Source organism: Lygodium microphyllum, chromosome 3, assembly GCF_053477565.2.
Source record: "Lygodium microphyllum isolate KBCC chromosome 3, Lygodium_microphyllum_v1.1.10, whole genome shotgun sequence".
Lineage (NCBI taxonomy): Eukaryota > Viridiplantae > Streptophyta > Polypodiopsida > Schizaeales > Lygodiaceae > Lygodium > Lygodium microphyllum.
The window spans coordinates 18,558,990-18,575,977 of record NC_141137.1 but is presented as its reverse complement, the minus strand read 5'-3'; the positions used below and the strand labels follow the sequence as shown (position 1 = coordinate 18,575,977).

Below are 16,988 nucleotides of genomic sequence, written 5' to 3'. Positions count from 1 at the left end.
GTATCAATTGCCCCGTTGGCATTATTTGGTCGTGCTCACTGCTCGTATTTGGAATGTTATGCAGCTGTATTGGCTCATTCTTCGGTGCATCTCTTGCTATCCCGAAGCTCTCGAAGATTGTTTCCTCTTATCTTTGTTGCTCTTCTTTAAGGAGTCAAAAAGCGCATGAACTGAGGATCATTTATTGCCAATTGCACAAACAATTTAGTTGTTGTCCTTAGTTGATCTTTAAATTGGTCATTAACTTTTTCTTCCTCTTGCTGGCCATTAGCTTCAAGAGACCTAGGAGGACCCACCTCTTTTCCAATTCCCTCATTTTAGCTTGCTGCTCATGCTGTGTGCCTTGTCCAAGATCGAGCATTGCATTTTTTCCAACACTTTGTGAATTTTCAGATTGAGAGGCATCATTCTTGCTTTATCCCATCTCACTATCTGAAGACATTATTGTTGTAATGCTTAGTTAAATACAATTTCAGCACTAGAGCAAAGTTTCTAATCTTCAATCAAGTGCCTTAGTCCACTAATTGGAGGGAATTGATGGTATCATGGTGACCGATCCTTCGACCCAGCCTTCCTCCTTCGAAAAGATGGTAATAATTTGATAAGTCAATAATTACATCAAGTAATTGATTCATATAAATTGAAATGCACACTTTATTACCTTAATCTTGGATAATGGATAGGTTGTTGGCCCCAAAACTAGCATTCTTTGTGGTATTTCTTTAACTTTTATTGCAAATGGATAGAGTGCAACTGAGATTCTCTGATCCCCTTCGTTAATCCAAGTGCCTCTTGCTATCAAAATTGATCAGTAAGCGTCCAAATCAATTTGCCTCTTGGTTTGCTTGGGGTTGGTCTTCACCCTACTCCTTGAAAGACAAATTCAGCTCCAAACTTGATATTGGCTAGTTGGTCTCTTGAATCTCCTTGAAATTCTTTAATTTCAGCTGATGGAATTTAAGTTCTAGGCCCTTAATTTTGAGCACGCATCCTGAGGTAGCTGCCAAATTCTAATTTTGCCATAAATTAGGATTTACAGTAGAGATCTTTCAATATCTCCACCTCTGATGACTCAAATGGTTGGATGTTGTTGAGATAACTTGAGAGATGGTTGGGGGATGAGAGAATGTTGTAAAGAGAAATTTCAAAGTTTTATTGCGAGAAATGCTGTAAAACTATTGCTGCCCTGCTCAAACAGCCATGGAAGTTGTCACGTACAGCTTAGGACCACCAAAAAGACTGCTGCCCCCTCCTATGTGCTGTTATGTGCACTAGAAGGACCTTGGGCTGCTGTCACATGCTCATCGAGGGCTCTAATCCACTGTCACATGTTGTAGGATTGATCCTTGGTGGTGGTAAATCATGTTAGCAACATCTCCTTGATCTCTAACGGTCTCCTTCTCCCTCATAATGGTTGGAATAGACTCCCATGAGCCCCCAAAAATGTTTTTCTCACTTGTATAGGCAAGTTTTGCCAAGTGGTAGCCTTCTAACTCCATCTTTCAGTATTATCAAGCTTATTAAATTAATTTTTAAAAGATTAATTTTGAAAATTAATTTAATAATTATTTTAGTGCAAAAAAAAATTCCACTAGCCAATAATGAAATTCACTAGGTCAACTTGTCTTTCAAGTATCCTTGAGCAGTTATTGATCCTTAGACTGGCATTAATTAATTAATTAATTAGTGTCTCGTCTCTAATGTCACCACTGACATTAGTGGCCAATAAATAGGTCTAGGCCAAAATCTAACACTGGGTATCATCGAGTACCTATCATAGATAACTTATTATAACTTTTAGCTTTGGCACAAAAAACTAATATCTCGGGGTCTTGGGTTCCACACTGTGAAATAATTAACTTGCAGCTTAGATGTGCAAGTTGCATTAGCACATTTGATCAACCTTTAATCAAGTATTAAGCAAAGCAATAAAATTTCATGACCTTGTGATACAAGGAAATTCGGATATTCCAATGTATACCTCAATTTGTGAAGTGCCCAATTAGTTTCTTGTTGAAGGTACACTTTGCAATGTATTTGGTATCCCAAGTGCTATATTGCCTCCTTAGGTTTGAGAAATTGACTTGACCAAAGGCAGTCATGGGAGGACTGAACAAGAAATGTTCTATTTTGAAATTTTTGTGCAAACCACCTGCCAACCCAAAAGAAGATAGGATATTTTTATAAGACATATACTGCAATGTGCACAAGGGGGGTGTCTCCCCTCCCCATGTTAGTCGAGAGCATGCTAGCATTCTTCGTATGTGCAAATAGGATAGCTTGCAAGCTGAATGAACAATGGTGATCATGGAGCTTGATCACATTGGAACCCTCCTCCTCTATGACCCTAGTAAGTTGGAGGACCAACTTAGTGTTCGAACGGGCAAGAGCTTGAACTTCGACACACACACAATGTGAACATAGGTATCGAATGCTTTTGCTTCATGAATCTGAATGATTTTGACATGCTCCTTTATACAGTTAACTTGCTCAATGGCAATATAGATGTTTACTACATTGTTGTTAAGGATGCGTGCATGCCACATACACACATTCAATATAGGTGTGCAGTGTGGGTGGAGCAGTATGCTGGCTGCTATACAGTCATGAAGTCTTTGGAAAGGCTAGAGAAATATCTTTGGAAATCTATGAAGTCTCCACAAATGCTACATAAATGTCTCTGAAAATGCTGCAGGAATGTCTATTTGTGAAGTCTCTAGAAATGCTACAGAAATGTCTCTGGAAATGTTTCAGAAAGGTCCCCCGAAGCATTGCAGAGATGCTCCAGAAAGGACGTCCACTAAGTCTGGAGAGGGGTGTGCAAGTCTAGAGGGAAATGGAAGTTTAGGAGTACCACATGAAGTGCGAGAGAAATACAGGGAGAATCTCTAAGGAGAACTATAGATCCATAGAGGGAATGCAAATCTGTAGAGAATGTTGCAACTTGCAACAGAGGTGGAGTCAAGGGAGGGGTGGAGTAAGGGTTTGAGTGAAGTGAGGAGTGTGACAAAAAGAGGAGAGTGAGAAGCAGGGGAAAAAGCACACTTATATTCAATTTCATATTTTACAATGGTAATTCCCCTTTTTTAAAGAAGAGGGAAGAGGAAATCTCCATACATCTTTCTCTTCAACAAGTTATCTTCGGAGAAAACAAAAATCTGTGCAGAGAACGTTCTTGATGCCAAAAAATCTCTGGAGTACTCTCACATGGTCAAAAACGAAAATATTTGCAGAGGACCTGCTTCACCCAAAACATCTCTGGAGAAATCTCATGCCGTTGAGTGGAAAGTCTCTGTAGAGACCTAGTGTCCAAGGAGAAATATTAAAAAGTCTCTTGAAAACTAGATCTCTCCAGAAAAGTGAAGTCACATAAATTGACTTGAGTGTACAAAAGTAAAGTAAGTAAAGTCTTAAAAGTAACTAGTACATCCCTAGTAAGAGCTTGTTTTTTATGCTTCGTGCACAAGTGGTATATCAGAGCTAGTTTTAATACTATGCATATGAGTGGTGTACAGGGAGCAGTTGAATATACATGTTGCAAATACACATTTAGACACTTCATGCATGCACATAAATATTTAACTAATAGGCACAACCATGGGATTGTAAAGACTTCTGTATGAACCTACATTTGTGTTTTTTGAAATGACAATGTGTGCGTGTATATTCTGCACAATGAATTATGTGGAACTCCTCCCATTGAGGGTTCCACATTGTTCATTAACGATTAAAACATTAGTCAGCTGTGTGTGTGGGGACGTTCTTAAATAGAATCTGTGCTAATAGTGACTTATTGTTTGAATATAAGCTCCATTTTATCATTTGTGAGTTGGGTTTAATTTGCCTTTTAGATGGTGAAGTTTTGCGAGACGGAGTCTGTTTCCTTTCTTGACGAGGTTGCTGCTGATGTAAGGTCTATGAATATGGCAGAGATGGTTGTTGAGGAGGTTAGTGGTTTTGGATGTTTGAGGATTTGCAGTTGGGAATTTCAATTATAGGCATTGATGGAAATTCTACATGTAGGATATTCCATGTGTTTAATGTTATTGGTTTAAACTTTGTGGCTTGTTCTCTCTTTTACTATTACCAAGTACCTACCTCGATTATATCTTTTGTCTTGGGGAATGGATGATGGAATCATCAAAGATTCAAGATTAAGTTGCCAGTTAATTTTAGTTCTTAATACCAGTTTTCAGTTTAGTCAGCTTGTTTGATAAACATACTTAGTAGGGTGTAAATGACTAGTTTTAAGAAAATATCCGTTTGATTTGGTAATAAGATCTAGGGTCATGGACGGGACTGATTGACACATGTTAGAATACTTGCATATGTTTTGTCGTATGGAAACTATGTTTGTTATTGTTAATTTATTTTCCTGTTCATGCCAACAAAACTGTCTTTATGCTTGTTATTAATTTCGTTTTTCATTCCTTGCTTCAGCATTGTGACTAGAATACAAGTATTTGCAATTGAAATGCAAATATGTGCTTGAATGCCACTAGAGCAAGGAAGTACCATTTAGAAAGAGTGAGAAGCTGAAGTGGTGAAGAAAATTCTATACGCTGGAGACATCCTAATTGTGAGAATAATTTTCAAATGGAAATCAATGGTCCTTCCCTTTAGCCTTTGTTGTGAATTAGGAGAGAACAGTTATAAAGGCAACAAGACTCATCTTGGAAAGCAGAAAAGGATGTGTAGTCTGCTTAGTGTGACCTCCAACTGATGCAAGGGTAGGCGATTCATCTGGATAGTGGTCTGACATCAACCAGAGGCTTGGACTGCCAAAGAGTTTGCAACAAGGCTTATCTTGGAAAGCAGGAAAGGATGTGTAGCATAGCAACATGGAATGGGCAGTTTTGGGTCCCCTGTCCCCGTTCCATGCCTATTCCATGTGACTATATAGCCACATGGAATGGCAAATCATGCATGGCGTTCCCCGTTCCTGTTTCCCATTCCATGTTGTTGCTATGATGTGTAGTCTGCTTAGTGTGGCTTCCAACTGATGCAAGGGTAGGTGATTCCTCTGGATAGCGTCTGACATCAACCAGAAGCTTGGACTTTTGAAGAGTCACATCATCTGGGTATGTATCAAAGTAGTCTCAAAAGCCTCCAGAATACTACTCAAATTGGGGCAGGTCCCTGGAAAGTGCTAGTTCATGGTGAATGTTGCAGTTTGTGACCTTTATCTATATGAATATATCAATGATGGTCCATTGGAGACCCACCTAACTGGGTGCTCTATTGGAGATGTCTTGTATGGATGGATACTATGTCTTGAAAATTGACTCCATGTGCCCTATTTGTTGGCATATAAAGTAGTATCTTGGCATCGCAAGCACAGTTGCCAAGAAACATGCTTCATACTCGTAGGATTTTATTTATGGCATTATGCTTCTTCTTTATGTAAGTTGATGGTTGTTCATGGATGATGGATAGGGCATGTAAATTGTTGGTCTTTTGTATGTTCAATCATATTTTGTATATTGTGATGAATCATGTTCAATATGTGTTTTGCCATGGGACTTGAAGAATATTTAGCTCTAAAAAATATTAATAATTTTCATCTTGAATGAAACCGGTTCCTTATGTTTCACAAAACTTTTATGAAACCTTTGAAACTGGTTTCAGACCTCCCGTTTCTGAGACCCCAAGCATCTATGATCGCAAATGAGAAGTAAATTGTGTGAGTATCCTATATTCTTGAAGTATTGGAAGTAATCTACCCATAGCTTAGTATTGATAGGATGTCATCAAAAAGTCAATCTCATTAGCAGAGGGATCTTGGGTTGAACCCAAAAGTTGTGAGACCTAATGTTCCAGTAAATCAAACCATCCTCTAGCCAAAGTGGGTGCCCAATCATTTTGGAGTCAATGTATTGTAACATAGGGGTATGCATTTCTTAGAAAAATGATTTCCAAATTTAGATACGATGCATGCCAAGCTATTTTGAATAATACACTTTGTGAGCATTAGATCCTTGAAACTTATAAACCATGTAACTTCTTTTCCATCACTTTGCAATAGTTAGGTACATGATTACCAGCTGCGGGCATTCGCTATGAAAGATCAGGTCAAATCAACCCTTGATTATTTGCCAATTCATTTGGATCTCTTGCAATACTGAAATGGCAAAACTTGAAATGTTCTTGTTGGGCATTTGTACCATTGACTTAACCCACTGACCATTGTGCGGTTCATTTGGCACTGATACTCACTGCTGTTTGGACCCGGCCTACTGCAAATGCAGCCCATTGCTGCCACTATGACTGATACTTACTTCTGTCTGGAATTGCCCTGCTGCATATGCAGCTCCTGCTGCTGCCATGACTGATGGACAGGCTACATTTTGCTGTCCTAGAGTTGTCGTTGTTTTCGTCATCAAAGGATTTATACTATACCAGACTAAGATACTGAACCGTACATATTAGTACCATAATATACTGTACTGTATGTATTAGTACCATAAGGTTACAGCTTAATGGATACTACTGTTATGGTCCGATCCGCACATTGGGATGCGTTAAATGCTTCTTATACTAGTATGATTATGTCATGGGATCATGTTGTTTCAGATTCAAACAACTTCTCTACCTTTTTTAATCAGGAAATTCAGTTTTAATCAGCTTTTAGCAGAGAATGGCATATTTTTATTGTACCATAACTTGAAAAAACTTAAGGTGCCAATTAGTACCTTATTTTATTGTATTGTCCTATATTGTACTTTTTGTACTTGACAACCATGGCTCTTGGATAATAGGTGTCTCACATGAAAAGTTTCCACACGAGATGATAGCCACTCTCAACCTGCAAACTTTAGATGACACTGATAATTCTTGACGCAATTTTGCTTCTTGTATGCCACATATCATATGTGGGTATGGAAAATATTACATGGGTCTAAATAGGTTGGTATGGCAAATATCCCATGTCATATGTGGGTATGGCAAATATTGCATGGGTCTAAATAGGTTATTTGATCAAGAAGCTAAATCGATTTTGGAATGTTGCAGCCAACAATTAGTTCTTTACTTGTCTGAACTGGATAAAAGCTGTTTTTCAAAACGTTTCTTTAAGGGGCTGTCACATTCAATGCACTCAGATTCCTGAAAAAGGGGGGTTGAAGACTGATAGTAAATGGATTGTTTCTGACATAGTAGCAATGAAGCGGGAATGGGAACGTGAATGTGAACACAGAGTCCTAAGGGAATGGGAACGACTTGTACTGTTTACATGATTTGTATATTGCAAACTATTCATTTATATATTTCATAAAAGCTCTTTGAAAAACTCATGCGAAATTTGCAAAACATGATAGTCTTTTTTATAGATGAAAGGCTGGTTACATTGAAATGGCACATAAGATCCAAAATAGATAATAATCTTGGATTATACTAAATAAAAGAGTCAAGAAGCATAAAGTAACAACTATAGTGGACAAAATATGGCAGCTTGGAATTTGAAAGTCTCTCAGAGTAACCATTGGATCATACATGTCTGCCACTAGCAGCAAGACTCTCCAAAAGACTATCATCCACATTGTCTAAGAAAGCCATATCATCATCAAAATCAACATTTGCAAGTTCCAAAGCATCTTGATTATCGGCCATATATGTAGGCATAGGTGTCTCCCCATCCTCATCATTAGAGGACTCTTCTTTATCAAGAGCTATAAACTTTTCTGCCTTGAGGGAAGTCACATTTGCAAGTGAGTGCAAGTTTACACTGACAAATATCAAGTCATTCACTTGTTTTGTCCCAAACCTATTCCGCTTTTTAGATGCAACATGCTGAAAAACACTCCATAGTTGCTCAATGGGAGAGAAGCTTGCACCTTGAGACAAAATCCGTATTGCCAATGTTTGAAGCTCAGGTGTACGTGTGCCATAATCTTTTCACGACAAGGCAACCTCAATCTTAAACCAATCTATTTTTGGATCAACAAACCCAAGCCTTCCCAACTTGTTTTCATAAAAAGCAAGCTGATCTCTCATCAATCTTCTCTTAATATCAATGGGAACTAACCTAGAAAGCACATGTCCCAACCCTGCATTACTTCACCATCCTTCTCTTGACTATACCCTTGGAACTTTGGATCTAATACATATGTTGCTGCATCCGTAGGTGAGTGATAAGCATTTCATCTTGCCTCACATAAATCTTGGACTTTTTGATACTTTGCATCATCCAAACCGAGCTGTCCTAGCTTCTCAATCATGCGATCGACCTCCTCATAGACCTGTCCAATGCATGTCTCTCGTCCATTTGTAATTCATATCAAGCGCATGGCTTCATAACAATATTGATGCTTTTCAATTCATTCCAAAATGCACAATCTTACATGATGTTCTCCATTGCTATACTAGCCCTTGATCTAGAAGTAGCCCATTCCATCCACTCATTACTTACCACCAATAGCTTTAGGGGTAAGCTTACCTTCTCAAGTCTCTTTATCATGAGAAAGTTATAGCGAGAGTGCATCTCAGAGTACTTTAAGAGATCTTTTTTAGGTGATCTCTTATGGAACTCACTAAGAATGATCTGACGGTTTTGGATAAAATTGACTATATCCTTGCCGTTTTGGATGAAGGGATCAATCCATCACAAGCTACCAGCAAATTGCTTAAACAATGAGCAAAGCATGGGTTGAATGTGATGTGCAGGTATCTCTCCTCAAGTTTCATATCTGCTTTTCTATTTGTTGCCTCACCATCAACAATATACTGGATTACATTTTCAGCCCTAACTTTTTCAACACCTTTTGTCCATTCTTGTACTTGAGGCATCATGTGAGGAAATGAATTGCATCTTTCCACGGGAATAAGCAAGCATCCCATGGATGGACCGTTTTCGAGTATCACTCCACCCATCCGCTATCAAAGAAACACCATTCTTCACCCAACTTTCTTGCACAATTGCCAAAGCACATTCAATCGCATCCTTTTTCTTTTGCAACAAAGTGGTACACAATGTCTCATATGATGGAGGCTTATAGGTTGACCCATACTTTGCAATCTCTTGGACCTTCTCAAGGAAGTAGGGAGATCTTATAACATTGAATGTGATGTGATGATGGTAGAAAAACCTTGCCACAATTGCATCCACCCTCTCCTTTTTACAAGGATCCCAAGCTATTGCCAAGTTTTGTTGTTTGTTGCATTTTTCATGATGGGATTGTGACGATGCAAAAGTTCCAAGTCCCCCATGCATGGCTCCATCACCCATGACTATATCATTAGCTTGTCCACTAAAAAAAGACGCATAAATTGCTTGCTTTTTCTTTGCATATGCTTTGTCTTCTTCACTTGGGTAGTTTGCCATGAGTTGCCGTTGCATTTTGGGTGTGGTATTTGGGCAGAAATTTCTTTGGGCTCCGTTGCCAACATGGCGTAAATGTTGCTTCACACAATTGGATCCTCCTGTTTTCAATTGCTCATACCTTTTGCATTTCCATTTCTTTGCACCTCCCTTTGATGCATGATGGTCCATTTTCTCAACCTCGTCCCACCAACTAGGCTGAGATCACTTATTACTGGAATGCTTTGATCCTGAGGAAGCCATGACTTCTACAAATTCAGGAATCAAAAGCATTAGTTGACCCTCCATGAGGCTTAGCTTGGTTTGAGAGAGAGAGAAAGAGACAATTCTGTAAAAACAGAGCTGTTTGAGAGAGAGAGAGAGAGAGAGAGAGAGAGAGAGAGAGAGAGAGAGAGAGAGAGCTGTAATTAGTAAAAGAAAAGGCTGATAGCTGTAAACAGTAAAATTTGAGTCTCTAAGCTTGTTGAGAGAGAGAGAGAGAGAGAGAGAGCTGTTTTTATGAAAAAAAAAAAAGAGAGAGAGAGCTGTAAAAACAAAGCTAAGACAGGGAGAGAGCTGTAATTCGTTAGGCAAAGGCTGAACAGTGAAAGCTGTTTTAGAGAGAGGTATTGTATGAGAATCTAGAAAGAGAGAGAGCATGCTGTATTACAGGTTGTAGCCAAACAAAGAGACAAGGAAGAGTTTCAACTTTTCGCTTAGTGCTGCAGCCTATTTTGAGAGAGAGAGAGAGAGTGCAATGCGGATATTCCCTCTACCTCTAAAGCTGGCCGTCAGAACTCTTTTGCTGTGTTAGCTAACTTTTTGGATGAGGGAGTCCTTGACATTCTGGCAGAAAAGGTTAAATCGAGGCAAGCTGTGCCTCATTCCTGATTTCCTTTTGAATACACATGAAGATAGCCACGTGGAATGTGCGAGGCATTTGTTCTGGCCATAAGCAACATGCCGTGTGGACTGTATTGTATGAGAATTAGTGGGATGTCTTGTGTGTTGTTGAGCACAAGAGTCATGGTGAAGTAGGAAAGGCTGTAGATTGCCACGGGTTTCGCTTGTTTTACGCAGGGACACATGCCATGCATTATTCTGGTGTGCTTATGATTGTACACGAGAAATATCAGTCTGTTCTCATTAAAAATGATGTACATGGCCGTTTTGTGGTGATTGAAGTTTTATTTGAAGGAGAGATCTTATGGTTGCTGGGCCTCTATGCTCCGAATGACCTGTTATTCTGCCGGGATCTTTGGAATACTTTGCAGAGCTCCTTGTCACTTGGTAGACGGGGTTTTTTGATGGGGGATTTTAATATGTGTGTTGATTCTTCACAGTCCACATCAGAACATTCGGTGATGGACGCTCCGAAAAGTCGTGTGTGAAATGCTTTTGCTCTTGCTATAGTTAAGCAAGATCTCTGGTCTTGGCTACACCCCTCTTCTATAGGGTTTACTTTCCATTCTGCGCAGTATGCAACTACATGGTCGGGGTTGGACCGCATGTACATCATGCAGGATGATGATTTTCTTCTTGAGATGCTGGAAATGAAAGTGTTGCAGCAATATGCCTTGTCGGACCATTTCCCTCTATAGCTTGAGATACTTGCACAACCCATTGCACCTTTTAAGCAATTCCTGAATAGACTCCCTTTGCGCTTCAACTCCTCTTATTTGAAGCATGCAATCTTTCAGGGCTATATGCAGCAATTGATTGATAGATTTTTATTGGACTTCGCCGCTGAGGGCAATGTTTCTTTTGAACGATTGCTCTCTAATGTGCAGCGGGTTGCTCGGCAGTATGGGATCCATCATGCCTCTCTTTGTCGGCGGCCTTGGCATGCAGCGGATGTCTTACTAGCTTTGGTTCGTTCTCTGTTGGGGGACACTCCAGATGATGCATTCCTGCTGTCATTGGCGATGCGTTTGGCTGATCTTATTAAAGAGTTTCAGTTGAAATCTTATCAGCAGGCCAAATTGCAAAATTTGAATGACAACTTGCAAGACAGTGCTTGTCAGACTCATAAGTTCTTTCGAGCTCTACATGCGTCTCCTGCTTGAGAAAATATGACAAGACTACAGAATCCAGAAGGTCGAATGGTCATTGATCCCCAGACGATTGTGAATATGTGCAGGAATTATTTTGTTGACCTTCTTGGTTCTTCTCCTTCGCCTTCTGACCACGTTACTCATGCACGTTCAGTTTTCTATGATTTGGTCTGCAATCAGGTTCCACTTGATATGCAAACTACTTTGGAGACAGATTTTTGTGAGGCAGAGGTTATGGATGTTCTGTTACACCTGCCCAAGGATAAAAGTCCTGGTTGGGATGGTCTCACCAATGTATTCTTTGAGACTTTTACTACCCAACTGGTGAAACTATTGATGGCTATGTTTTAGCAGGTTTGGGAAACGGGGTTCATGCCTTCCTCATGGAAAGGTCTTATTAAACTGCTTCCTAAAGTTCCTTCGCCGTCAACGTTGAAACATTGGAGACCAATTTCTTTGATGGGTTCGATGTATAAAATCTTTTCCAAAGTGATGGCGAATCGGCTCCACAAGCATCTTCCGACCATTGTGCATCTGCTTCAATATGGTGTCATTAAGGGCCGAAACATTCTACACAATATCTTAAATGTGCAAATGGCTATCGACTATGCAAGGCACTCGAATCAGCAAGTGGTTTTGATTCAATTGGATCTGGAAAAGGCTTTTGATTATTTAGACTGGTCTTTCATTGCACAACTTATGTCTACTATGGGCTTTGGTACTTGGATGTCCCGCTTGATCTACACCATTAGTATTGCGGCTTCTTCGCGAGTTATGCTAAATGGTGGTGTCACTGAGCCATTTGTCCTTGCATGCTCTGTGAGACAAGGTTGCCCTTTGAGTCCTCTCTTCTTTGCCCTTGCGACTCATCCGGTTCTTTCCATGTTATCTTTCATGGCAGCTTCTACTCAGTTGGCTAGATTGTCCCTTCCTTTTGGACAGCACTTCATTACTCAATCTTTGGCTGATGACAGCTTTATGATTCTGCGTGCTGACAAGGACAATCTTCGCAAAGCATTAGATGTGTGGATGCTCTTTGGTCATGCTTCTGGTCTTCATATCAATGCTTTGAAATCGGCCATTCTCAGTTGCACGGAGTTCGATTTCAGTCGTTGGGTTGGCAGGGAAAGGTTACTCCCCGTGGTTCCATTGTCAGGCATCTTGGGTACCCTTTGGGTGTTGATGTTCGGCCAAAACAACTTCTCGCCTGGATTTCACAGAAACTGGCAGCTAAGTTTCTGTATTGGAGGTCGTAGGCTTGGCCCTTCCATGTTCGTCTCAAAGTGGCTCAAAGATAAAGTCCATAGCAATGCCCTGCCAAGGTCTATCTGGAATAGGCAAGGGCTGCAACAAGCCCGACATCGTTTGCCTATTATGCTTTACCTTCTGACATATGATGCATGCCCTAACAAACTGCTCTACATCATGCCTCACAGCTGGCCAATAAAAGAAATGCTTCACCGGCTTGACTGTGGCATCAATACCTCTATGTCTTGTATACGGAGGAGCATGACTTTCAATGATCACTCTATGCCTCAACTGCTTTGTGACACACAGTCGTCCATGCATCAACAGAAATCCATCTCTTAGTATAAAATGCTCATGCCTTTGGCCATTGCAAAGCTGATCATAAACATTAGCAAAGTCCGAATCAGCAGCATATTTCTCTTTTATGGCATCCAACTCAATGTGATAAACCATAGTGACGGCTGAAATTTGTGGCTTATGTGATAGTGCATCAGCCACAACATTCTTTTTACCATCAATGTGTACAATTTGAAAATGAAACACAGAGAGAAAATTTGCCCATCTCATATGCTTCTTTGACAACTTTGTTTGCGTTAGAAAGTACCTCAAAGTCTGATGGTCTGTCTGTACTGTAAAATCAGCTCCCAACAAATAATGTTTCCACGTAGACAGTGCATGAATTACAACCAAGAGCTCTTTCTCATAAACCTGTAAATTCCTCTCTGCACCATGGAGAATTCGGCTCTCATAAGCCATAGCTCGACCATCTTGCATAAGGACACCCCCAATGCTGTTACCACATGCATCACACTGAACCACAAATGGCTTCCTTAGATCAGGCAACACAAGCACAGGATCTGAAGTCATCTTTTTCTTCAACTTTTCAAATGCTGAAATTTCTACTGCTGTCTATCTAAATGGCACATCTTTCTTTTGCAAAGCATGCAATGAAGATGCAATTTAAGCAAACCCGCGTACATACTTCCTATAGTAAGAACATAAACCCAGGAAGTTGCGGATCTCATGAACATTCTTCAAAGCTGGCCATGAACGTATTGCTTCAACCTTAGCAGGGTCCATATGAATACCATTATCCGATACAATATGTCCCAAGAAGTGGATTTCATGCAAAAAGAATTCACTCTTCTTGTCATTGATAACCAGCCTATGCTTACGTAGCTCATTGAAAACAATGTCCAAGTGCTTTCTATGCTCCGTCTCATTGTTTGAATAGACAATCATGTCATCAAAGAAAGTATCCACAAATGCTCTATGTGGCCGAAAGATGCGATCCATCATTTGGTTAAAAGTTACAGGAGCATTCGTAAGTCCAAAAGACATGACAAGAAATTCATATAACCCAAAAGATGTCCTAAAAGCTGTCTTAGGCACATCCTTCGGTCTAATGCATATCTGATGATACCCACTTTTCAAATCTATACGGCTGAATATTACTGCCCCCCGCAATGTATCCATAATATCATCGATCCAAGGGATCGGAAAGCGGTTCTTTATCGTGATCTTGTTCAGAGCACGATAGTCAATGCGTCATGAACAATCCTTTTTTTACACCAAAAGCGTTGGAGATCAGAAAGGAGATGAGCTGGGCTGAATCAGCCCTTTTTCTAACAGCTCATTTACCTGACTCATAATCTCCTCCTGTTGGGCTGCACTGAATCTAGGGTGGTTTATTAGGAGGGCTACTTCCAGGGATAAGGTCTATGCCATTATCTTCGGGTCTTTCAGGTGGTAGCTGCCCTGGAAGTGACCGAGAGAAGCAATCAGCATACATTTTCAGATATGACATGCGATCCTTCTCTAATTTAGACATATTTCCAACATTCTCACTATCATCCTTATCCTTAGTAAAAACTAAGTACGCTGAAGGATGATTTTTCATTATTTTAGAAATAACAACTACAGATACAACAGGGACGGATTTCCCTTTCAACTTTACATCAAATGTGAGTGTCTTTCCCTTATGTTGAATATGAAAGGGAGTGACGGATCGAAGGTCGGACTCGAGAGCTATGGCGGGAGAGTAAGAGCAAGAAAGGGAGAGACTAGAAATGGGAACTCCGACAGTCACAATGTGTGACCGGGCTTTCCTTTATTCAAATTGTCACTAAAAGAATAAATAGTAAATTGATGGTGACGGGCGCCCGCCACCTGCAGTGTGTAGTGGCGGTGATTGTCAGTGTAGTAATACACGGGCGGCTAGGCAGAGGCGCCTTTACCCCCAACGACCTCCCACTTAAAGGCCAATCTGCCCCCAGTGAGGAGTGAAAAGAAAAAGAAAAAAAAGACAGTACAATATGTACTCATGTACAACAGGATGAGAAAAAATGTCATCTCATCCTACGCCCATCAACCTCCTGAGGAAGGCAAAGCGCTCTGTAGAGAGGCTTTTCGTGAGCAGGTCTATAGGATTCTGATTAGTCGAGATCTTGACAAGATCAACAGACTTGTCCTCAACGACCCCACGTATGAAGTGATACCTCACCTCAATGTGTTTCGTCTTCGCATGGAAGACTGGATTCTTGGCTAATTGAATAGCACTCATAGAATCCGAATGCAGTGTAGGAAAAGCATCAATACCAAGGTCAGCAACTAAACGACCCAACCAAATGGCCTCCTTGCAAGCCTTTGTAGCTGCAACATACTCGGCCTCTGTAGTAGAAAGGGCCGTGCATTTCTGCACCCTGGACATCCAAGAAACATCACCTCCAGCATAGGTGAATACATAGTCGGAAGTGGACTTCCTACTATTTGCATGTCCTGCATAATCAGAGTCAGTGTACCCCACGACATCTGTATCCTAGCTGCCATAGCATATGCACATATTTGCAGTGCCCTTTAGGTACCTCATGATACCCTTCACGGCATCCCAATGCTTATTGCCAGGTGTAGCCATATAGCATGCCACAACACTAACTGCAAAGGCAATATCTGGACGAGTGGCTATTATGGCATACATAAGATTGCCCACTGCGGATGCATAGGGAATCTTGGCCATCTCGGCCCTCTGCTCATCTATCTGCAGACAATCAACCTGTGATACCTTCACATAAGAAGGCAATGGACAACCAATAGGCTTTACGTCCTGCATGCGAAAGGGCTCGAGGACTTTATGAATGTACTCCCTCTGTGACAAGTAGAGGAGTTCCTGATGCCTGTCGCGTCTAATGCGCATACCAAGTATGTGAGCGGCCTGTCTCAGACCTTTCATCTCAAAGCTCTTCTTGAGCTGAGCCTTAAGAGCATCTAGCTCATCATGAGCTTTCCTTGCTATCAGCATATCATCCACATAGAGTACCAAAATCAATAAAGAACCATTAGGGGCTTCTTTGTGTAAAGACACGGATCTATAGCACTCCAGCTGTAGCCCTGTGAAGACTGCATAAAGGCATCAAACTTATGATACCACTCCCTAGGTGCCTGTTTCAAGCCATAAAGACTTTTCTTCAATTTGCACACTAGATGCTGTCTGCCAGGTTTTGCAAAGCCCTTGGGCTGCTCCATATAAATCTCATCATGCAAGTCCCCATGTAAGAAAGCCATCTTGACATCCATCTAGTATAAATCCAAGTCAAGCTGAGCAACCAAAGCCAAGACTAAGCGCAGGTTGGTCATCTTAACCACAGGAGAAAAGACCTCGTCAAAGTCCACACCATGCTCCTGCTTAAAACCCTTTGCTACCAATCTAGCCTTGTATGCCGGCTTGGGGTGTCGAGGGTTACATTTTAGCTTGTACACCCACTTGCATGGCAAAGCCTTCTTGCCCGTAGGCAAGGAAACTGTTGTCCATTGGAAAGAGAGTCTAGAAAGCTCCACTCGTCACTCCCAAGGAATATTACGGATTTTGCGATCTAGGACTTCCCGCATCTGCCACGTTGCGGAAGTATTCCGGCCGCTCCTACTTAGGATAGACCTAGTTTCGCACTTGTTGGCAAGTCGAAACCCTTAAACCGAAGGTCCTACCCACATTCACGGAATGTTGGGTCAATTGGACGATCACGCAAGTAACGATCTAGGGTTTCTACCCTAAGGATCATTCGTTCAAATGTTAAAACTCGGTTTGAGTTTGAATCCCTAGGACCGGACTAGTGTATTTAGGTTTGGGTTGGGCAAGAAGACACCCTAAACCCTGCTTCTTGTCTAAACATAATTCATTGATCAGAAAAACGCCGTTCAATGGGTGAAATGATCCCATGGAATAGATGTGACACTTGTGCAACAAGTTGCAACGTCGCATGGTCTTGTGGTTTGATCACAAGAGAGTTTTTCCATTCCTTGGAATAAGGTTGGCAGGTTCTTGTGCAAGTTTAACTTACAAGAGGATGAGTAATCATCTTGCTACATCACCTTTCTTGGGAAAAATTGCCAAGTTA

At 40.9% G+C, this 16,988-nt stretch overlaps 1 protein-coding gene across 3 annotated transcripts in view; it reads left to right on the top strand.

The window, feature by feature from the left end:
• The window catches only part of LOC148038109 (sequence-specific DNA binding transcription factor ATNDX), a 147,770-nt gene that overhangs the window by 74,802 nt on the left and 55,980 nt on the right, over nucleotides 1-16,988 (top strand). For all 3 annotated transcript variants that reach the window (XR_015689053.1, XM_087669074.1, XM_087669082.1), the window contains exon 8: nucleotides 3,852-3,947. Coding sequence is in view for 2 of the 3 variants with exons in the window: in XM_087669074.1 (XP_087525200.1) it covers nucleotides 3,852-3,947 (96 nt within the window). In the remaining variant the exon portion in view is untranslated. The remainder of the gene's footprint in view (nucleotides 1-3,851; nucleotides 3,948-16,988) is intronic.